We start from the raw sequence: 20,107 nt of genomic DNA, 5'->3' as shown, positions 1-20,107 counted from the left end.
GTGGTTTATATCTGAGGGTACTCTACACACAAAAATTATATATTATATTGGTGGAATATTGGTGAAATACTGGTGAAACAACTGTTTGTTAAAGCACTTTTTTGAAGTAGGTGGCTTTTGAGTCCTGGTTTGTGTATACAAGCAGTTGAATGTTACCAGAGACATTGATATTGTGAATTCGTTTTCTGTTCTAGCACACATCCAAGCATGAGCATTTATACCAGCTATAGGGCTGATGTAGGTGCTTGTGCCTGAAATGTAAGCACAATTTCATTTGCACTAGTAATCTTTAAAGAAAGGGTTTACCATAATCCATACTTCATAGGTGCCCTGTAAAAGAATTACCCTCCACATGAATCTGCACAGTCCAAGGTTCTTGATCTAATGTTTATAAAATGGCAATATGAAACTGACAATGGGTTGCTTAGGAATTCTTGGTTAGTTTGGGTTAGCCTTCATGACCTGTGATAGTAATGAAAGCTACGAAGAATACTGTTAGGATTTTAATGTTATTTTTTAGGGGGAATTTGTCAACATGGGCTACCATTAAGTCATGCTATTTTACTATTAACTAGGGTTATTAGTAACTAGATATAGCATAAAATGGCATCTCTACCAAAATAGCATGAGTTTGAGGTAAAATAACTCATCTTAACAGTAGCCCACATTGATAACTTCTCCACTTAGTGTGAAGAGTTTCAGTCTCTGTGGTAACCAGAGCTGATATTGTGATGTCATAATGCCTCATTCCACCAGTGCCTAAGAGCCAACCATCAGTGATGTCACAATGGCTTGATTGCTCTATACTTGGCTCACTTTTATTACATATAGCAGTGATTTTAATTTCTAGAGACATTTCTTTTCTCTTTAATTAAGTGGGGGGGGGGGGGGTGAGTTATCAATGTGGGCTACTGTTAAGATGCATTATTTTACAGTTAACCTCAGTTATTAGTAACTAGGTCTCATTGCATAAATGGAACCGATGCTAAAATAGCATGAGTTTGAGGTAAAATAAGGCATCTTAACAGTAGCCCACATTGATAACTCCCCCCCCCCCCCCCCCCCCCCCAGTGTGAAGAGTTTGTCTCTGGTAACCAGAGCTGATGTTGTAATGTCATAATGCCTCATTCCAGCAATGCCTACGAGCCAACCTCATCACTGATGTCACAATGGCTTAATTGCTCACATTTATTACATATAGCAGTGACTAATTTTTAGAGACATTTCTATTTTTTCTTTAATTAAGGGGGAAGTTATCAACATGGACTACTGTTAAGAAGCGTTGAGTAACTAGGTCTCATTGCATAAAATTGGACTTGTGCTAAAATAACAAGTTAGTGGTAAAATAAACCATCTTAATGGTAGTCCATATTGATAACTTCCCTCCATAGTTTTTGTTGGTAGGTAATTTGTGTATAGAGATTATGTGTGGTTTGGATAAAAAAAATTAGTATGGATGGTGTTAGTTGAGGATGTTGTGAGTAATTTGCTCAATTATGTATGACTGAATATGATTTAAAATTTTTCCAAGTATATATGTAATTGCTTTTATTTTAAAAATGACTCTAAACTTCCTTGGGCAATTGAGATACTACTACTACAAATCATTTCTACAGCGCTTCACAATTGAAAATGAAGAAAAGACAGTCCCTGCCCATAAGAGCTTACAATCTAAACCAGGCCAGACAGACAGGACAAATAAGGGATAAGGGTAGGACAAGACAAATAGGACACATAGGAAACAACCCCCCCCCCCCCCAAAAGGTTCCAAAATCTCAGTAGTTCATATAAAGATACTAATGGTTACTAAATCTATAAGTTCAATTAAATTGAATATGAATGCATGATAAAAGGATACTAAAAATAATTCAACAGTAAACAATATAATTCAAACCAGTAAGATATCTAATATGAATGTAAACAACTATTAGGGCCATGTTTACTAAATATGAGTTTTGCTAAACAGCAGGTGGCATGTGCTAACTGCTACTGTACCCACAAGAATAACATGGGTGCAATGGCAGCAAGCACATACTAATATTTTAGCGTGTGCTAACATTTAATAAACATAGCAAACTAAGTAGTTTATTTAAAACTGATAGGAGAGAATATTTTTCCACTCAATGCATCATTAATTTCTGGAATATATTGCTGGAGGATGTGGTAAAAGAAGGTTGCATACTTGGACAACTTCCTGGAGGAAAATTTCATAAACCATTATTAACCAGATATACTGGAGGGGGGGGGGGGGGGGGGAGAAGTCATTGCTTAACCCTAGGCAAAAAAGCAGGGGATCCTGCCAGGTACTTGTGACCTGGATTGGCCACTATTAGAAACAGAATGCTGGGCTTGATGAACCTTTGATCTGACCCAGTATGGCAGTAAATATTTATGCTTAATGGATGCTGAAATCTATTTCTTTAAGGAAAGAAGTTGTCAATGTGAGCTACGTGAGTTGACCTATTGTGTTGCTGTTGACCCGGGTTATTAGTAACCAGGTCTCATTACATAAAATGGGACCTGTGCTTAAATAGAATAAGTTAGTGATAAAAATAACACGTCTTAGCAGTAGCCCATGTCGATAAATACACCCCTACGATTGGATTGAAAAGCAACAACACATCAGAGTTTTTGCCCCTAATCCCTTCATTCTTCCCGCCCTTGACACTTCCTAAAGCGCAATGGAGCCGATGCAAATGCTTTGAGTAAAAGCACATGGTTATTGTGAGTTGTATGCTCACATTACTGAGTGCACAATAGAGAGCTACACAAGAATAGGGATTGCAGGAATCCCGCAGTACACAAGGGATTCCCACAGGTATGGAAGACGTTAACATGGGATTCCTGCATAGTCAAAATCTCTGGTGACTCCAGAATGAGGCTTGGAGTGCATTGAGAAAGGCAGATGGTACACCAGATTGAGGCTTGGAACACTCACTGGTTGAATAGTGAATGCCATCCAAAAATCCACAGGAGGCTTTTGGGGTTGGGAGGAAACAGAGGGCTGTGAGCAAGTAAATAATAGTCAACTCCTGTAGGTATAGGTGGGGATGGAGAAGATTAATTGAGAGGATGGGTGGGAATGGATCTTAGCAGTTATGGGTGGGGATGGTAAAATTTCTGTCCACATGCCAGTCTCTAGCACACAATGCAGAAAGGGGGTCGGCAGAGAAGTTAACTCACACAGTACAGCTGAGCACACACTATATTAAAATGAACTGTAATGAGGCTATTAGATATCCCTATGGAGTGCAGAGAAGTAAACAGTGGTTCTTAACTTGTGCATAACGTGAGATATTTATCACCAGGCTCACGGCAGCACAGAAGGGTTAGTTGAGAGGATTTAATTCCAGTTTGGGGATTTTACATGTCAGTTTTGTCTTTTTTTCTACCAACAGAACAAGTTCCTGCAACTTCAAGAGACAGAATGGGAGATAACAGCTCTGTGCGCAAACCCTAACAAAAATGAAAGTGCGAGACCTCATCTTCATACGAACTGGAATGTTATTCTGTGCATATATATATATTAACCTCACAAAACTTTTACCTGCAAGAACAACATTCTGGGTCATCTGCAGACGTGTACCCATGCTTCCTTTTTCATCGGTCATGCCCACAGCCCCTCTGACAAGCTTCCCCAATGAGCACACAAATTCTATACATTTGAAATTTCCATTAGCTTACTGCATCGCTGCGGTTTACTTTCTCGTTCATTATTGCAATAGAAGCCATGCACTCAGCCATTGATGGGTAACTCTACTATCATGGATTTTGGCATTGGCCCCATTTTCTCATCTGCCTCTCCATTCCTCCTCATCCCTTTTGGGTTTCAATGTGAGCTTCCTCTTGTCTGTTCATTGTTTTAGCCCCCTTCGCAAGTGTGAAGCAGAATAAACTTTAAGGACAATTCTATAACCTCGACACCTTTATTTGTGTGCCTCTTGAGTGCAAAAATACTAGGAAACTAGAACTTACGTGCATAAGTGACAGCAAGGAGCCTAAACACTATTCTGTAAATATTCACATAATTTTACATACCACATATTTGCAAAGAGGTGTACATATGGGCGGAGCATGGGCAGTGCTCCCAGTTTCACGCTTACCCCCTGATTCTATAAAGGTCACCAAAAATTACACGTGCAAACTTAAGTGTGCTCCGGATTTGTGTGCACAATTTAATTGAATAATGAGCCAATTAGTGCCAATAATTGGTTTTGAAAAGGCAATTATTGGCACTAGTCAGACTTAATTGGGACTAACATGCATAAAGTTAGGTGGTCCCAAAAAGGAGGCGTGGAAATGGGAGGATGATGGGCATTTCAGGAAGAATCAAGGATGTGGTTTTGAGGTGGAAATGGCCATGACTAAAGTTATGTGGGATCTCTCTGATTAAATTATTATTCTATAACCTATGCTGAACATTCAACGTGGCTTACAGAATACCATTTAAGCAGGTATTTTTTTGGTGCCGATTGTTTAGGCACCATATAGAGAATCTAGCCCTTAACTTACAGAATACTTGATGTTATACATGCCCATGCTGCATTTAACCTGCATTTTTGCCAAGTCTATGGCTGGTGTAATTGTGGGTGACTAAATGTTAGGTATGCCAGTACTGAGTTATGCTGGCATTCTATAATGGAACCTGGACGTCTAACAGGCTTATTTTCAAAAGAGAAGGGCGCCTATCTTTCGACACAAATTGGAAGATGGGTGTCCTTCTCACAGGGTCGCCCAAGTTGGTATAATCGAAAGCTGATTTTGGGCATCCTCAACTGCTTTCCATCGCGGGGATGACCAAAGTTCACGGGGGCATGTCGGAAGCATAGCAAAGGCGGGACTGGGGCATGCTTAACACATGGGCGATAATGGAAAACAGAAGGGCGTCTCTGAGGAACACTTGGCCGACTTTACTTGGTCCTTTTTTTTTATGACCAAGCCACAAAAATGTGCCCTAAATGTCTAGATGACCACCAAAGGGAATCAGTGATGACCTCCCCTTACTCCCCGAGTGGTCACTAACCCCCATCCACCCCAAAAATATATTTGTTTCCAGCCTCTATGCCAGGCTCAAATATCATGTCCAGCTCCCTGACAGCAGTATGCAGGTCCCTGGAGCAGTTTTAGTGGGTACTGCAGTGCACTTCAGGCAGGCGGACCCAGGCCCACCCCCCTACCTGTTACACTTGTGGAGGAAACAGCGAGCCCTCCAAAACCCACCAGAAACCCACTGTACCCACATCTAGGTGCCCCCCTCCATCTCTAAGGGCTACGGTAGTGGTGTACAATTGTGGGAAGTGGGTTTGGGGGGGGTTGGGGGGCTCAGCACACAAGGTAAGGGAGCTATGTTCCTGGGAGCAATTTATGAAGTCCACAGCAGTGCCCCCTAGGGTGCCCGGTTGGTATCCTGGCGTGTCATGGGGACCAGTGCACTACGAATGTTGGCTCCTCCCATCACCAAATGGCTTTGATTTGGTCGTTTCTGAGATAGACGTCCTTGGTTTCCGTTATCGGTGAAAACCGGGGATGACCATCTCTAAGGATGACCATCTCTAAGGTCGACCTAAATGTTGAGATTTGGGCATCCCCGACCGTATTATCGAAACGAAAGATGGACACCCATCTTGTTTTGATAATATGGGTTTCCCCGCCCCTTCGCAGGGATGTCCTGCGAGGACACCCTCAGGAAAACTTGGGCACCCCGTTCGATTATGCCCCTCCACGTTTCCCTACATGTGACATGTGATGTGCTGTGAATGTAACTTGTTCCCTAGATCTGGTATCATAGTTAAAAGAAAAGGGAAAGAAATGACTAAATATTGTTAGAGATTTTGTATTTAACTCTGAAGAAATATGAATGTTCCCTTCCCTCCCTTGGTTCCTGGGCCGTGAAATCAATGGGAAGTGCAATGTACATGAGTAAAATTTATCCTGTGAAGCATTTGGATGTCAAAGGTATTTAATATCACCATTTATTTTCTCTTGCTATGCATGCTTGTAGCCCCCTCCCCAACACACACACCTACCCACCACCAACAACCCCCTGCCTCCTCCCCTCCCCAAAGAGGCATTGCAAGGTATCACGTTTGTAAATTGTTGGGGATTAACAGTCAACACAGAGTTTAGTAAATAGCATAATTTTCATTTCAGTCATAACCAGTTTGAATGCCTGTTTCCGCTTCTCACACACCTGTTGAGAAAGAAACAGAGTGCCAGAATTTTTCCACTGCCACCAGCGCCTTCCAGAAACACAAAGGGTCAGTTCGTTATGCTTTCCATCTTTTTCAGTCCAAAAATAAAAAAGCCAGGAGCTATCCAAATACCTCTTCACTTGTATAAACAGTTTAAATTGGCAAGCAATACAGTATGGCAGCTACAGCAAAATACATACGTGAGAAGACTTTCCAGTGTCTACAAAGTAACATGTTATTATATAACACCAGAAGATCTATATTTCCAGCTATGAAATTACTAGTTTTGAATGGTTGTAAAGAGGCACAGTTAAGCTTTATGCTATTATTGTGGCTAATAAGTTTCGGTTAGAGATAACCATATGAGTTTTAGCTGAATTTAGTCCAACCAGCACCAGCAAAAACCCTTACAACTGTATTCATGGAAGTGATCTGTCTTAATCATTATTAGTTTGACTAATAAAAAGTAGTTTGCAGATCTAAATAGTTTCCTGCCAACTATGTACCTCAATGCATTCTGTGCAATTAAGGTTTCAATGAACCATCTTCAGATATATCTTTAGAAAGCTGGTGATACATGTAACATCTGAACAATCATGCATTCATCTTGCATTTAATGTGCCACTGGCTGAATTTTCCCAGAAAAGTCAAACTTACAAGATAATATAGATATAGACGTGTAATTGAACAGGACGTATGTTTGTCATTAAGTACTTTGCATACCAATATCCACTTAATGTAGTTTATTCTCCTTCTTCATACAGATGTGAGGGGAGAACAAAATTATGTCCAAGTTAGGAATAAAGTGGGAAGATTTTGTTTTCATCAGAATGACTAGGAGAGGCGTTGTATAAGGAGGTTCAGGGATAATCAATTAACAGGGGAGGGAAGCTGGGAGCTGGGTGGGAGCTGGGATTAAAGTAGGGATTGGGAGAATTGTTGTTTTACAGTCTGTGCACAGTCTCAATATGCTTGAATGGTTGGTTCTGTAAGGGGATTGTTGGCCCAGGACCCACACCTAGTCTATTGTCAGAATCTCTTTTATGTCCTTTGTATGTTTTTAATATTGTATGTGTCTTGTAAATTGTTATGAAAAGTTTTTGGTTTTCATTTTTTTTATGTGCTTTATTCATTTTTCTTTAATTAAGCTGTTTTGATTAAATCCTATAAAAGAGGAAGACGTGAAATGCATTTATTGGTGATATCTGTATTCTAACACACAGATTCTGAAAGCCAAGTTTAAATATACAGATACCTTGCATAGTGCCATATGATTTTATGAGAGTTGTAGAAATAACTAGAGGTTCCTTTCTGTTGTCTGTACTAAGATTTTAGGTGATGCAACCTTCCGTATATGCATAACAAATGTGGTTGCCTGGTTGAAATGTCAAACTCCTAATTAAAAATGAAACCCTCCTTGTTTCCTGTAAAATCCAAAGTTGCAGGCAAGGAGAATCTGACATTTTGGATAATTTTGAATCGACCTTCATACAGTACGTGTACAGTATTTCAAAATGGTGGCATGGCTTATGCAGCAGCTGCTGCACAAGGGACAGAGGGACAGCACAGCAGAACTAAAACAATTTATAAAGTGCATTCTTAGAATACATAAATAAACAAACAAACGTTTTCATTTAAAAATAAAGGGGAGGGAAATGGGACTTGATATACTGCCTTTCTGAGGTTTTTTGCAACTACATTCAAAGTGGTTTACATATATTCAGGTACTTATTTTGTACCTGGAGCAATGGAGGGTTAAATGACTTGCCCAGAGTCACAAGGAGCTGCAGTGGGAGTTGAACTCAGTTTCCCAGGATCAAAGTCCACTGCACTAACCACTAGGCTACTCCTCCACTCATTCCACCAATAAGAACCAACCTCATCAGTGATGTCACAATGGCTTGATTGCCCGATACTTGGCTCACTTCTGATATTGTGATGTCATAAGGGACAGGGGGAAAGCGAAATGGGACTTGATATACTGCCTTTCTGAGGTTTTTGCAACTACATTCAAAGCGATTTACATATATTCAGGTACTTATTTTGTACCTGGGGCAATGGAGGGTTAAATGACTTGCCCAGAGTCACAAGGAGCTGCAGTGGGAATTGAACTCAGTTCCCCAGGATCAAAGTCCACTGCACTAACCACTAGGCTATTCCTCCACTAGCAACATTCCATGTAGAAGCCTGCCCTTGCAGATCAGCAACGCGGACGTCGTAGGACGTCAGACTCACAGAAACAGAATCCTGCACAGCCGCGTTGCTGACCTCCTTTTTGAGGTTTTTGCAACTACATTCAAAGCGGTTTACGTATATTCAGGTACTTATTTTGTACCTGGGGCAATGGAGGGTTAAATGACTTGCCCAGAGTCACAAGAAGCTGCTATGGGAATCAAACTCAGTTCCCCAGGATCAAAGTCCACTGCACTAAACACTAGGCTACTCCTAAGTTAGACATAGCATAAGAGAATTTGCTCTTTTAGCTTTGCACCAAAGCCCTCCCCATGGATAATATAACAATAACCACAGGCAATGCCTAGGTTTGAAACAACTGCAGCAGCACATTTCTGTGTGGGTAAGCAGCCTCCCTTGCTTGTATGATGGCTCCTAAGTTGGAGGTTATGGAATCCAACAGTCAAAAGTAACAATGGTCATCCTGAATGAAGCATTCTGCCTGGAAATGTAGGTGGAGCAATCTAGTAGTCAGAAGCCACGTTCCCAAGAGTCTGTGCTGAAGGTTGACAACTGGTTCCAAATTTTCATGACAAAGTTAACCCGGTCCTGGGTTTACCCAATTGCATTCAGGCATTTGTAGTTCTAAGAAAAGCAAGACTACAAATCTCTGCATGCAACCGGGTAAACCCAGGATTGGATCAGCCCTGTCATGTGAATATGGATGTAGTTGGCAGTAGAGGAGTAGCCTAGTGGCTAGTGCAGTAGCCTTCGATTCTGGGGAACTAGATTTGATCCTCCCTGCAGCTGCTTGTGACCTTGGGCAAATCACTTAACCCTCCCCCTCCATTGCCCCAGATACAAATAAGTACCTGTATATACTATGTAAACTGCTTTGAATGTAGTTGCAAAAATCACAGAAAGGCAGTATATCAAGTCCCATTTCCATTTCCCTATTTGAAATTCTAGATGGACTGTTGCTAGTGGAGGAGTAGCCCAGTGGTTAGTGCAGTAGATCTTGACCCTGGAGAACTGGGTTCAATTCCCACTACAGCTCCTCATGATTTGGGGCAAGTCACTTAACCCTCCATTGCCCCAGGTACAAATAAGTACCTCCATGTAAACTGCCTTGAATGTATTTGCAAAAACCATAGAAAGGCAGTAAGTGTATCAATTCCCTTTCATCAAGCTTGAAAAATATCTGATTTTCAAACCCATTTTAAAAAAGTAGATATCCTGCAGTAAGTCACTTTTATTCATAGAATCAATGCTGATGTAGGACAAAAAAAAAAAAAAAGAGAGATTAATGTGTAGTCCTTCCATGGTAGAAAAGGAATTTTAACACCTATTCAAATATATTAAACTTGGTTAAAAAGTTGTGCTACTGTGGATTAATAGGAAAGGAGATGGGATTTGACATGCCTTTCTGTGGTTACAATCAAAGTGGTTTACATATTATAGACAGGTACTTATTTGTATTTGGGGCAACGGAGGGTTAAGTGGCTTTGCCCAGAGTCACATGAGCTGCAGTAGCTGATTCCTAGGCTCCTTAATGCTTTGCAGAGAACAGCATCACAAACTGCACTTTATCAGGCAGGGAATGCACTGCAAATTCACTAAACATGATAGAGTAACTTAACTTGGGTATTTTACTCTAAGCACCCTTTCCCCAATTCCTTACTTTGAAATGCTGTTCAAAAGTTATTTTGCACTGGAACGTCTGAGCGTTTGTAACTGATTACTTTATTAAGTAGCTCTAGCTGTTTCTCTAAGATGCGGAATTTTAAAAATCACATCTCTTTTGAAGGGAGTTAAGATTTATAAAATATTTTATTAGGAGCCGTGTTAGCTCGTTAGGGACTTTCTTGCTTCCACGCTGGGGTTTTCCCAAAGCTGGAATCTAACGCACCCTAGTGGACAAATGAAAGAAAAACACTTTTGCTTTCACTCTCTCCTGTTCCTATGGCTCCTAAACACCTAAATGTTTTCAGTCATCAAATAAAAACAAATTCTGTCACATATGCACGTTTAACTTCTCACATTCTATACCAGTCTTGCACGTGTGTTCATATTGCCATGCACAGCCATACTGGTACACATGCATCATGCTCACACATGTTCTGCAGATTCGTAAAATAAAGCGTCCTACTTTTCATCTGTAGGATTTTCCTACAACCATTTTCAAACTTTGCAAGCAAACCAAAATGTTTAATTTTTCACTACTTTCTTTTAAAATGAAGGAAAGATATTAAATGTACCTAGCAGCATAGATCGACAAATAAGTAAATAATATATGATCTGTATTTCTCTGTTACCAGGCGAGTGATTCCGTTATTGTCTGAAACAGATCCCTATTTCAAAAAAATGTCTTAATTGGATTGTATTAAAGCAGTAAACTGAAAATGTGCGATTTACTTTCCATATGGCGCATACGTACATCTTTTTCTGCATGAAAATATAGGTGGTATAATTAACGGAGCCTATAAGTCTTGTTCTTCCTTAATAACCTCATTCTGAGCAGACTGGCTCCTTTAAAAAGCCAAATGCAAAAAGACGAATCACATCGCCACCTGTTTCTAGGTTTGAAAGCGAAACGTGACAGTTTAATGCATAATAGAAATTCTTGCGTCTGAATAATGAACTCGAATTCTCTAGGTCGTACAGACCCGGCGTATCTCACTTTAGTTAACGACACAGTCTTGCTGAAAATGGAATTTCCTTACATAAAACTCCCGAAGGCGCTGCAGTTGCTAAATGTCTTTAGAAAAGGTATCCATAGGGGTTCTTACCTGATTCCTAAAAGCTGTTTTATCCACATTGTAACGTTTCGAAAAATTAGGATCAGGTCTTCATGCGCCCATCCTTCTGCACTGCCCCGTCCCCAAAGCAAAACAGTATACAATAAAAATGTAAAAAAAGAAAAAAAAATGCAGTTCACAAATGAAAATATTCCATGCTAGACTTTGTTCATTTCAGCTGTTTGGAAGTAAGGAACTCACATAAGCTCCCAAAAGCGAAGACATGTCTGCATAGGTTTTTTCGGGGGGGGGGGGGGTTATTATTACATTAACATTTAAAATATTCTTTAATGGCACCAATCAGATCAATTAATGCATGAAAAAAAAAACCAGGAACAGAAATATTTCGCCTCAGAGAGAACGAGATAAGAGGCTTTAGCTTCAGATGTATAATGCCTTAGTCTTGCAAAAAAAAAAAAAAAACGAGGGGGTGGGTGGACCAGGAGATAACCGAGTTTCCTTCAGCTCAGACTAGGGACTGGAAGCCAGTCGTAGGGGGAAAAGCAGATAGCATAGAAGCATCGTGCACTATGCTGGTTCCTGGATTCAGGTCTCTCTCTTTGTGCAAGATCTGGGAGTCTAGGTTTTTCAAGTGCTGTCGATTTGGTCCTTCTGTTCTGCAATAGAAAATGATATATAGAGAGAGACAGACAGAGAGAGAGAAAAATAAAAAGAGCAGATGGGTTGTTTGCCCGACAAGTCAAAAGCAGCACAGCAAGAGAAGTAGGTAGATCTGGTATCAGCAAGTGAAATACGAGCCCAGGAATCGATCGGAAGTTTTCTAGTCCTCCTGAGAAATTGGTGTTGCAAAAAAAAAAAATTGCGAAGTTACATTGGCAGAGAAATGGAAGGGTCACTGCTGGATTCAATAGTTACTAAGGGAGTGATAGGAAGCAAACACGAAGGGGGGGGGGCAGGGTATAAATGTGGTGATGGAAAATCAGTGGGTTGCAGCAACGAAGCTAACACAATACCGTTAGCTCTTAAAAGCAATCAGCCTATCTGAGCTCACTGTCTGTGCACCCCCACCCTCCACCGCCGAACCCCCCCCCCCCCCACCGGTCCAGCCCAGATCGACGTCACAGGAAACCAAATAATTGCACGAACGTGATATTAACCTTTTCATTGATTTAAAAAAAAAAAAAAATCACAGAGACGCGAGCCAGTGGGGTAAAATCATAGGTTTGCTGTCATTTGCACTGCGTCCGGCGGTGTTTTAAAACCCAGGCTGTCAATCGCTGGTCGGTACCCCGTTTAAACAATTCCTGGCTGATTGGAAGCCCCCGAATAGCGGGGGAGGGGGGGTGAGGCATCATGCATGTGATGGGTTTCCACAGTAACGAGGGAGAATTTTAATGAACCCAAAGTCCTAACCTGCCCCTCGGTGAAAACACCCCCCCTCCCCCCCCCCCCCAAAAAAATCTGTAAATATAACAAACCTGCTAGGAAAAGTCCTCCCTGGAGTAGGGGGCAGGGAAAGAGAAAGTGCCTGAGTGAGACTCGAAGAGTTTAGGGTACCTGATTTTTTTTTTTAATCGATACGTTTTTAGAAATGTATCATTCAACCTCATTTTTGGAAATGTGAAATCATCTAACGAGGGCTCTGGTGTTCAAGGGGTGGGTGGGGGGGGGGGGGGGGCAAGATCCGGTACGTGAACTGTTCTGGGACCAAATATTTGCAAAGGTATCTGACTGTTCGTAGTGAATATTCTTGAAATCGGTTTTTGTCAGGAACTAATAGTGTAAGTCCCTCGTCTCCCTCATGCTGGCATCTAAGCGGTTTACAATTTTTCAGGTACTGGTCGTAATGGGTTCGCAATCTAGTACCTGGGGAATGCATTAATGCAGGTGGTTTCAGATTGGGAGAATTTGTGCTTCAGACCTAAACTAACGGGTTTGTACTTTCCTAAGAGAAGAAAAAAAAAGTTGCGGATCTTTCTTAGTGAATCGGCAATCTGGAAGCTTTTCATGCTGTGGTCCTGTTCTGTTAATGAGTTAGACAAACCTTCCAGTTTTTTTGGTGTTCACCCTCTGGCACTTTTATACTTAAAAGGGTGATTCTGTTGTGTAACCTGTTCTAGCTTTGACAAGCTAATTTCAGTTTTAGTGGAGTTATCAATAGAAATCAAACAAAATAAAACATGGAAAAGAAAATAAGATGATACCTTTTTTATTGGACATAACTTAATACATTTCTTGATTAGCTTTCGAAGGTTGCCCTTCTTCGTCAGATCGGAAATAAGCAAATGTGGTAGCAGATAGTATATATAAGTGAAAACAATCAAGCATTACTATGACAGTAAAATAGATACTATTGGAGATTCTACATGGAATGTTGCTACTATTGGAGATTCTACATGGAATGTTGCTATTCCACTAGCAACATTCCATGTAGAAGGCTGCGCAGGCTTCTGTTTCTGTGAGTCTGACGTCCTGCACGTACGTGCAGGACGTCAGACTCACAGAAACAGAAGCCTGCGCGGCCACATTGGTGATCCGCAAGGGCCGACTTCTACATGGAATGTTGCTAGTGGAATAGCAACATTCCATGTAGAATCTATAGAAATCAAACAAAATAAAACATGGAAAAGAAAATAAGATGATACCTTTTTTATTGGACATAACTTAATACATTTCTTGATTAGCTTTCGAAGGTTGCCCTTCTTCGTCATTTGCTTATTTCCGATCTGACGAAGAAGGGCAACCTTCGAAAGCTAATCAAGAAATGTATTAAGTTATGTCCAATAAAAAAAAGGTATCATCTTATTTTCTTTTCCATGTTTTATTTTGTTTGATTTCTATTGATAACCTTAAGAATGGACTAACATGGCTACCACACTCCTCTACTTTAGTTTTAGTGGAGGAAATGCCCAAGCAGGTCTATTGAGACAAATCATGAGGGTAGATGAGTATACTGACTTCCAATGAGTGTCGTCCCGGAATGGAAGATCTGTCAACATCATACATCATGCAGATGGATGAATATTGGAAAGAAATTATAAAATACTGAGATTATAGAAAGACGTATTGAAAGCAAAGCGTTTGTTTAAACAGGTTACCTTGCTCTTTTCTTAAGCTTGAAGACGAGCTGCACTTGTCAAAAGAACATCGGAACTGCCATACAGGGCCACAGGTCTATCGAGGGCAATATCCTGTTTGCAAACGTGGCCCATCCAGGTCACAAATACCTGCAATACTCTGAAAAAGTACCTACAGTTCATGCTGGCTACCCCCAGCGGATTTCCCCAAATCTACCTTATGTTTTAACCCCACCTAAATTTTCAGCAAGCAGTAAAGACAGACCTTTTCAGAAGAGCATACCCCTCCGTCCCAACATAAAAATACCTGGTCACCTGTGACACAATGCAACCAAAGACCGTGACGGACATTACCTGACTCTTCTTCCCCCTTTCCCTCTCTAAGTTCCCCCCAACTGTACCTACCTTACATGTACCTCATTCTACCACAATATCACTTTGTATTCATTCATACTATGTATTTGTTCAGACCGGAATCAACTAACGCCGTTAACGGTTATATGTAAGCCACATTGAGCCTGCAAAAAGGTGGGGAAATATGGGATACAAATGTAACAAATAAATAAATAAATAAATTTTATGGACTTTACGTCCAGGAACGTGGCTAACCTTTTTTAAACCTGGCTATTGTCATATGTCCCCATTGCCTTTATCATTACTAAAAAAAAACTTATATACCACATTACAGACAATACTGATTGTTCAGGGTCAGAGTCACCAGCTTGTAGTTTCCTAGATCACCCTTGGAACTTTTGTAAAATTTGGCACTACATTTACCACCCTCCAATCTTCTGGTACCATAGATTATTCTAATGGTAGGTTACAAATTATTAATAGTAGGTGTGAAATTTCTCTTGAGTTATTTCAGTACTCTGGGGTGTATACCATCATGTCCAGGGGATTTGCTACTCTTTAGTTTGTCAGGTTTCCCTATTATATCTTCCAGATTCACTGAGATTTGAGTTCCTCTGAACTGTCACCATTAAATACCATTTCCAGTTTGGGTAGTTCCCTCACATCTTCCACAATAAAGACTAATCCTCACTATAGCTTGCTCTCCTTGAGTGCCCCTTTTGCCCTTTGATCATCTACTGGTGCAGTTGACTAACTCATATGCTTCTCGGGTCGAATGAATCTGGAATGATTTTATTATGAGTTTTTGTTTTAATCTAACTTGTCACTAATAAAGCTTGTCTTTATTTTATCCATATAGATCAATTTTCCATTTTTTTGGAATGTGTTTGTAATAGCTTCTTTCACCTCACTTATTGGTGTTCTTTCCACCTTTTTGGGGGGTTAGGAATATATCTAGTCTAGACTTCCAAGATGATATTTTTAAACAACGTCCATGTCTGATGTAAACTCTTATGCATCAATATTCAGCTGGCAGTTGTCATCTTTCTTTTTTCAAGTGCAGACAACAGTCCAAACCCCATCATTTTATGTGAAAAAAATAAACAAGTTACAGAAGTTCAAACATAACTTTTTTCGGATTTCTTATGGACCCATGATATGAAAAATTAGCCATTTTCAACATTTTAGATCCGAGACTTTAGTCACATTTTCCCAGAGATGCTGCCAATTAACTTCAATAATTTGTTGCTAGCACTCAATTATTGGTGTTTAAGGGCATGTTGTACATTTAGTGGTCCTTTTACAAAGGTGCGTTAACGATTAGTCTGCACTGAATAAGACACACATTATAATCCTATAGGCTTATTATCATTTAACATGTGCTAAATCTGTTAGTGTGCCTCAGTAAATGGACCTCGTAATTTGCAGGCCATACATAGAATCTGGGGGATACTGTATATCTGCAAAGGGGTGTACATCTGGGCAGGATCTGGGCAGGGCATGGGCGGGATCCACACTTACAATAAGTACATAAGTATTGCCATACTGGGACAGACCAAAGGTCCATCAAGCCCAGCATCCTGTTTCCAACAGTGGCCAATCCAGGTCATAAGTACCTGGCAGAAACCCAAATAGTAGCAACATTCCACTAGAACCCCAAAGAGTAGCAAGATTCTAGAATTCTAAAGAATAACAAGATTCCATGCAGAATTTCAAAGTGTAGCAACATTCCATTTAGAACCTCAAAGAGTAGCAAGATTCCATTCAGAATCCCAAGTACATAAGTGTTGCCATACTGGGACAGACCAAAGGTCCATCAAGCCCAGCATCCTGTTTCCAACAGTGGCCAATCCAGGTTACAGGTACCTGGCAAGATCCCAAAACAGTACAATACATTTTATGCTGCTTATCCAAGAAATAAACAGTGGATTTTCCCCAAGTCCATTTTAATAATAGCTTATGGACTTTTCTTTTAGGAAGCTATCCAAACCTTTTTTTAAACTCTGCTAAGCTAACTGATTTTACTACATTATCTGCCATGAATTCCACAGTTTAATTACACGTTGAGTGAAGAAATATTTTCTCCGATTTATTTTAAATTTACTACTTTGTAGCTTCATTGCGTGCCCCCTAATCATAGTATTTTTGGAAAGAGTAAACAAGCGATTAACATCTACCTGTTTCACTCCACTCATTATTTTATATACCCAGTGACGATCCTAGGTCGGCTGCCACCCGGGGCGGATCATCGATGCGCACCCCCCCCCGGGTGCAGCACGACCCCCCCCCCCCCCCCCCGGGTGCATTCTTGGCTGCTGGGAGCAGCCATGTGGCTGTCGGCTCTGCCGGCTCCGCCGGCTCCCTGCTCCCTCTGCCCCGGAACAGGAAGTAACCTGTTCCAGGGCAGAGGGAGCAGGAAAACAGCAGAGCTGACAGGCGTGCAGCTGCTCTCTGCACCCCTCCAGCGGCGTGCACCCGGGGCGGACCGCCCCCACCACCCCGCCCTTGCTACGCCGCTGTATATACCTCTATCATACCTCTCCTCAGCTGTCTTTTTTCCAAGCTGTAGAGCCCAAGCCATCCCATCCCCTTTATCATTTTCGTCATCCTTCTCTGTACCTTTTCTAATTCCACAATATCTTTTTTGAGATGCGGCAAGTAGAATTGCACACAGTATTCAAGGTGCAACATTTACACGTCAACATTTATGCCTACCATTGACCAGATGAAAGTGCCCCTGTCTAAATGCCGACTTACACTCTATTTTATATCAGCATCTCAGTGTCCATATGCTGTTACAGAATAGAATTTAGCACCCAGCATTTTACCCACATATTGTGGCTTATTTTTCGGCAACCTATACTGAATTGACCTCCATGTAACTTAAGTGGTATTTTCAGAATAGTACTGTAGAATATTTGCATTTGTGCATATATGCAAATATGTACATACACGTTAGTGTTCTTAACATTTATGTGCATAATACACAAATAAATGTAGGTGACTATCCTGCTTATTTTCGAAGGAGAAGGGCGGCCATCTTCTGACACAATTCGGGAGATGGCCGGCCTTCTCCTAAGGTAGTGGTGTACAGTTGTGGGGAATGGGTTTTGGGGTTTTGGGGGGGGGGGGCTCAGCACACAAGGTAAGGGAGTTATGCACCCGGGAGCAATTTGTGAAGTCCACTTCAGTGCCCCCTAGGGTGCCCGGTTGGTATCCTGGCATGTGAGGGGGACCAGTGCACTACAAATGCTGGCTCCTCCCACAACCAAATGGATTGGATTTGGCCGGTTTTGAGATGGCCTCCATTAGTTTCCATTATCGGCGAAAACCAATGTCGGCCATCTCTAAGGGCGGCCCAAATATTGAGATTTGGCCGGCCCCGACCATATTATCGAAATGAAAGATGGCCATCCATCTTGTTTCGATAATTCGGTCAGGTACGCTGCTTTACGGGGCCGTCATTAGAGATGGCCGCCCCCGTTCGATTATGCCCCTCCACTGTGCCAACTAGGAAAGTACATGTTAGTGGTAAGTTGTGACAAGTTTATTTTTGTTGTAACTAATGATTATATCTTTCTTGGATTTGTAAGCTCCCAGTTTGATTGGACTGGTTTTCTTGTTAATGTAATCCATTCCAAACCTTTGATAGGTGTGAGCGGATTATAAACTTATGGTGTGTAGAGGACTTAAATACAAATCAATCTATGCTTCTAGCTTTTCCTACATCTGCACGCAACTATGGAATGCATTACCAAAAGCTGTAAAAACAATACACGATCTGACAGCCTTCCGGAGATTTCTAAAGAGTGGAGCTGAACGGGTAGATGTGAAGCATCTGTTCAGGCTTTCCAAAAATACTAGGACTAGGGGGCATGCGATGAAGCTACAATATAGTAAATTTAAAACGAATCAGAGAAAAGTTTTCTTCACTCAACGTGTAATTAAACTCTGGAATTCGTTGCCAGAGAATGTGGTAAAGGCGGTTAGCTTAGCAGAGTTTAAAAAAGGTTTGGACTGCTTCCTAAAGGAAAAGTCCATAGACCATTATTGAATGGACTTGGGGAAAATCCACTATTTCTGGGATAAGCAGTATAAAATGTTTTGTACATTTTTGGGATCTTGCCGGGTATTTGTGACCTGGATTGGCCACTGTTGGAAAGAGGATGCTGGACTCGATGGATCTTTGGTCTTTCCCAATATGGCAATACTTATGTACTTATGAATGGAATAGCCTCCCGGTGGAGGCTGTGGAGTCGAGGACTGTGTCAGAATTTAAAAAGACATGGAATAACCATGTGGGATCGCTTAGGTACAGGAAGAATTAGGGGTTATAGAGGATGGGCAGACTGGATGGGTCATATGGCCTTTATCTGCCATCATGTTTCTCTGTTTCTAAATCTAGGCACCGCTTATAGAATATACTTAGTCGGCACTAATTTCTGAACCGATGTTTTAGGTGCCATATATAGAATCTCTTCTCCCCCCCAATATCCTTATGTAAAAATTATTTTAATAGTACGCAGAAAAGGATATATAACACTGAACCTGTAATACATGAGTTAAGGTATGCATTCCTTATCTTTCACAAGATTAGTTATCTCACGTAGAACAAATAATGTACTTTTTAGTGCTTACTATTGCAAGGGAATGTAAGTAGCATCTCAGCAGCTTGAATCTCAGAGTTGCTAAATGAGTAGAACATTAATTCCACTACAATTAATATCTAAACATTTATAATTAACTGAGCAAGATAGCTAACGTTGGCTGCAGTCATTCTGTTATTAGGAGCCCCTAGGGGGCCAAAGCGGGATGCTAAGATCTCTGCAAAACGACCTTCCTTTTGTGATGCTCAGCATTCGCATAATGGTGCAACTTTTACAGCACAATTTCAAAAAGACCATTTAAAAGACGACAATTCCCCCTTGGGTACACTGCAGTATTTCTAAAAGTACATATGGCAAGCAGTCATATTCACCAGGTAGCACACAAAAAATACTCGTGGTAAATCAATGGTTTTGAAATATTTTATTTATTAGGATTTATTAATCACTAGTAAAAAAAAAAGGCTCGTTTCTGACACAAATGAAACGGGCGCTAGCAAGGTTTTCCTCGGAGTGTGTATGTTTGAGAGAGTGTATGTGAGAGTGACTGTGTGTGTGAGAGAGAGTGAATGTGCGAGTGTGTGTGTGTGTGAGAGAGAGAGAGTGAGTCTGGGCGCGAGTGTGTCTGTGAGAATGAGAGTGCGTGCAAATGCATATGTGAGACAGTGTGAGAGAGACAGTGTTTCACACAGATGCAGTGTGTGCGAGAGAGAGTGTGTGTGAGACACAGACTCTCTGTGAGACTGAGTGTATGAGACCAAGCGAGTGTGTGAGTGACTGTGTGACACATAGAGAGTGAATGTGATACAGTGTGAGACATAGAGTGTGTGAGAGACAGTGTGTGAGAGTGAGAAAGGCATTGACTGTGAGAGAGTGTGTGGGAGAGAGAGTGTGTGTGTGACAGAGATACCTCCCCCCCCCCTCTCTGGTGTCAGGCCCCCCCCCCCCCT

At 41.1% G+C, this 20,107-nt stretch overlaps 1 protein-coding gene across 1 annotated transcript in view; it reads right to left on the bottom strand.

Annotated features, from left to right (window-relative positions):
- Positions 1–11,211, bottom strand: part of LOC115482408 (adherens junction-associated protein 1-like) — a 192,383-nt gene extending 181,172 nt beyond the window's left edge. Inside the window, exon 1 of the mRNA XM_030222155.1 lies at positions 11,153–11,211. Coding sequence (XP_030078015.1) covers positions 11,153–11,181 — 29 coding nt within the window. The 5' untranslated portion in view covers positions 11,182–11,211. The remainder of the gene's footprint in view (positions 1–11,152) is intronic.
- Between the last annotated feature and the right edge of the window lie 8,896 nt (positions 11,212–20,107).

The sequence above is a fragment of the Microcaecilia unicolor genome, chromosome 13 (assembly GCF_901765095.1).
Source record: "Microcaecilia unicolor chromosome 13, aMicUni1.1, whole genome shotgun sequence".
Classification (NCBI taxonomy): Eukaryota; Metazoa; Chordata; class Amphibia; order Gymnophiona; family Siphonopidae; genus Microcaecilia; species Microcaecilia unicolor.
This window is presented reverse-complemented; position numbering and strand designations above follow the sequence as displayed.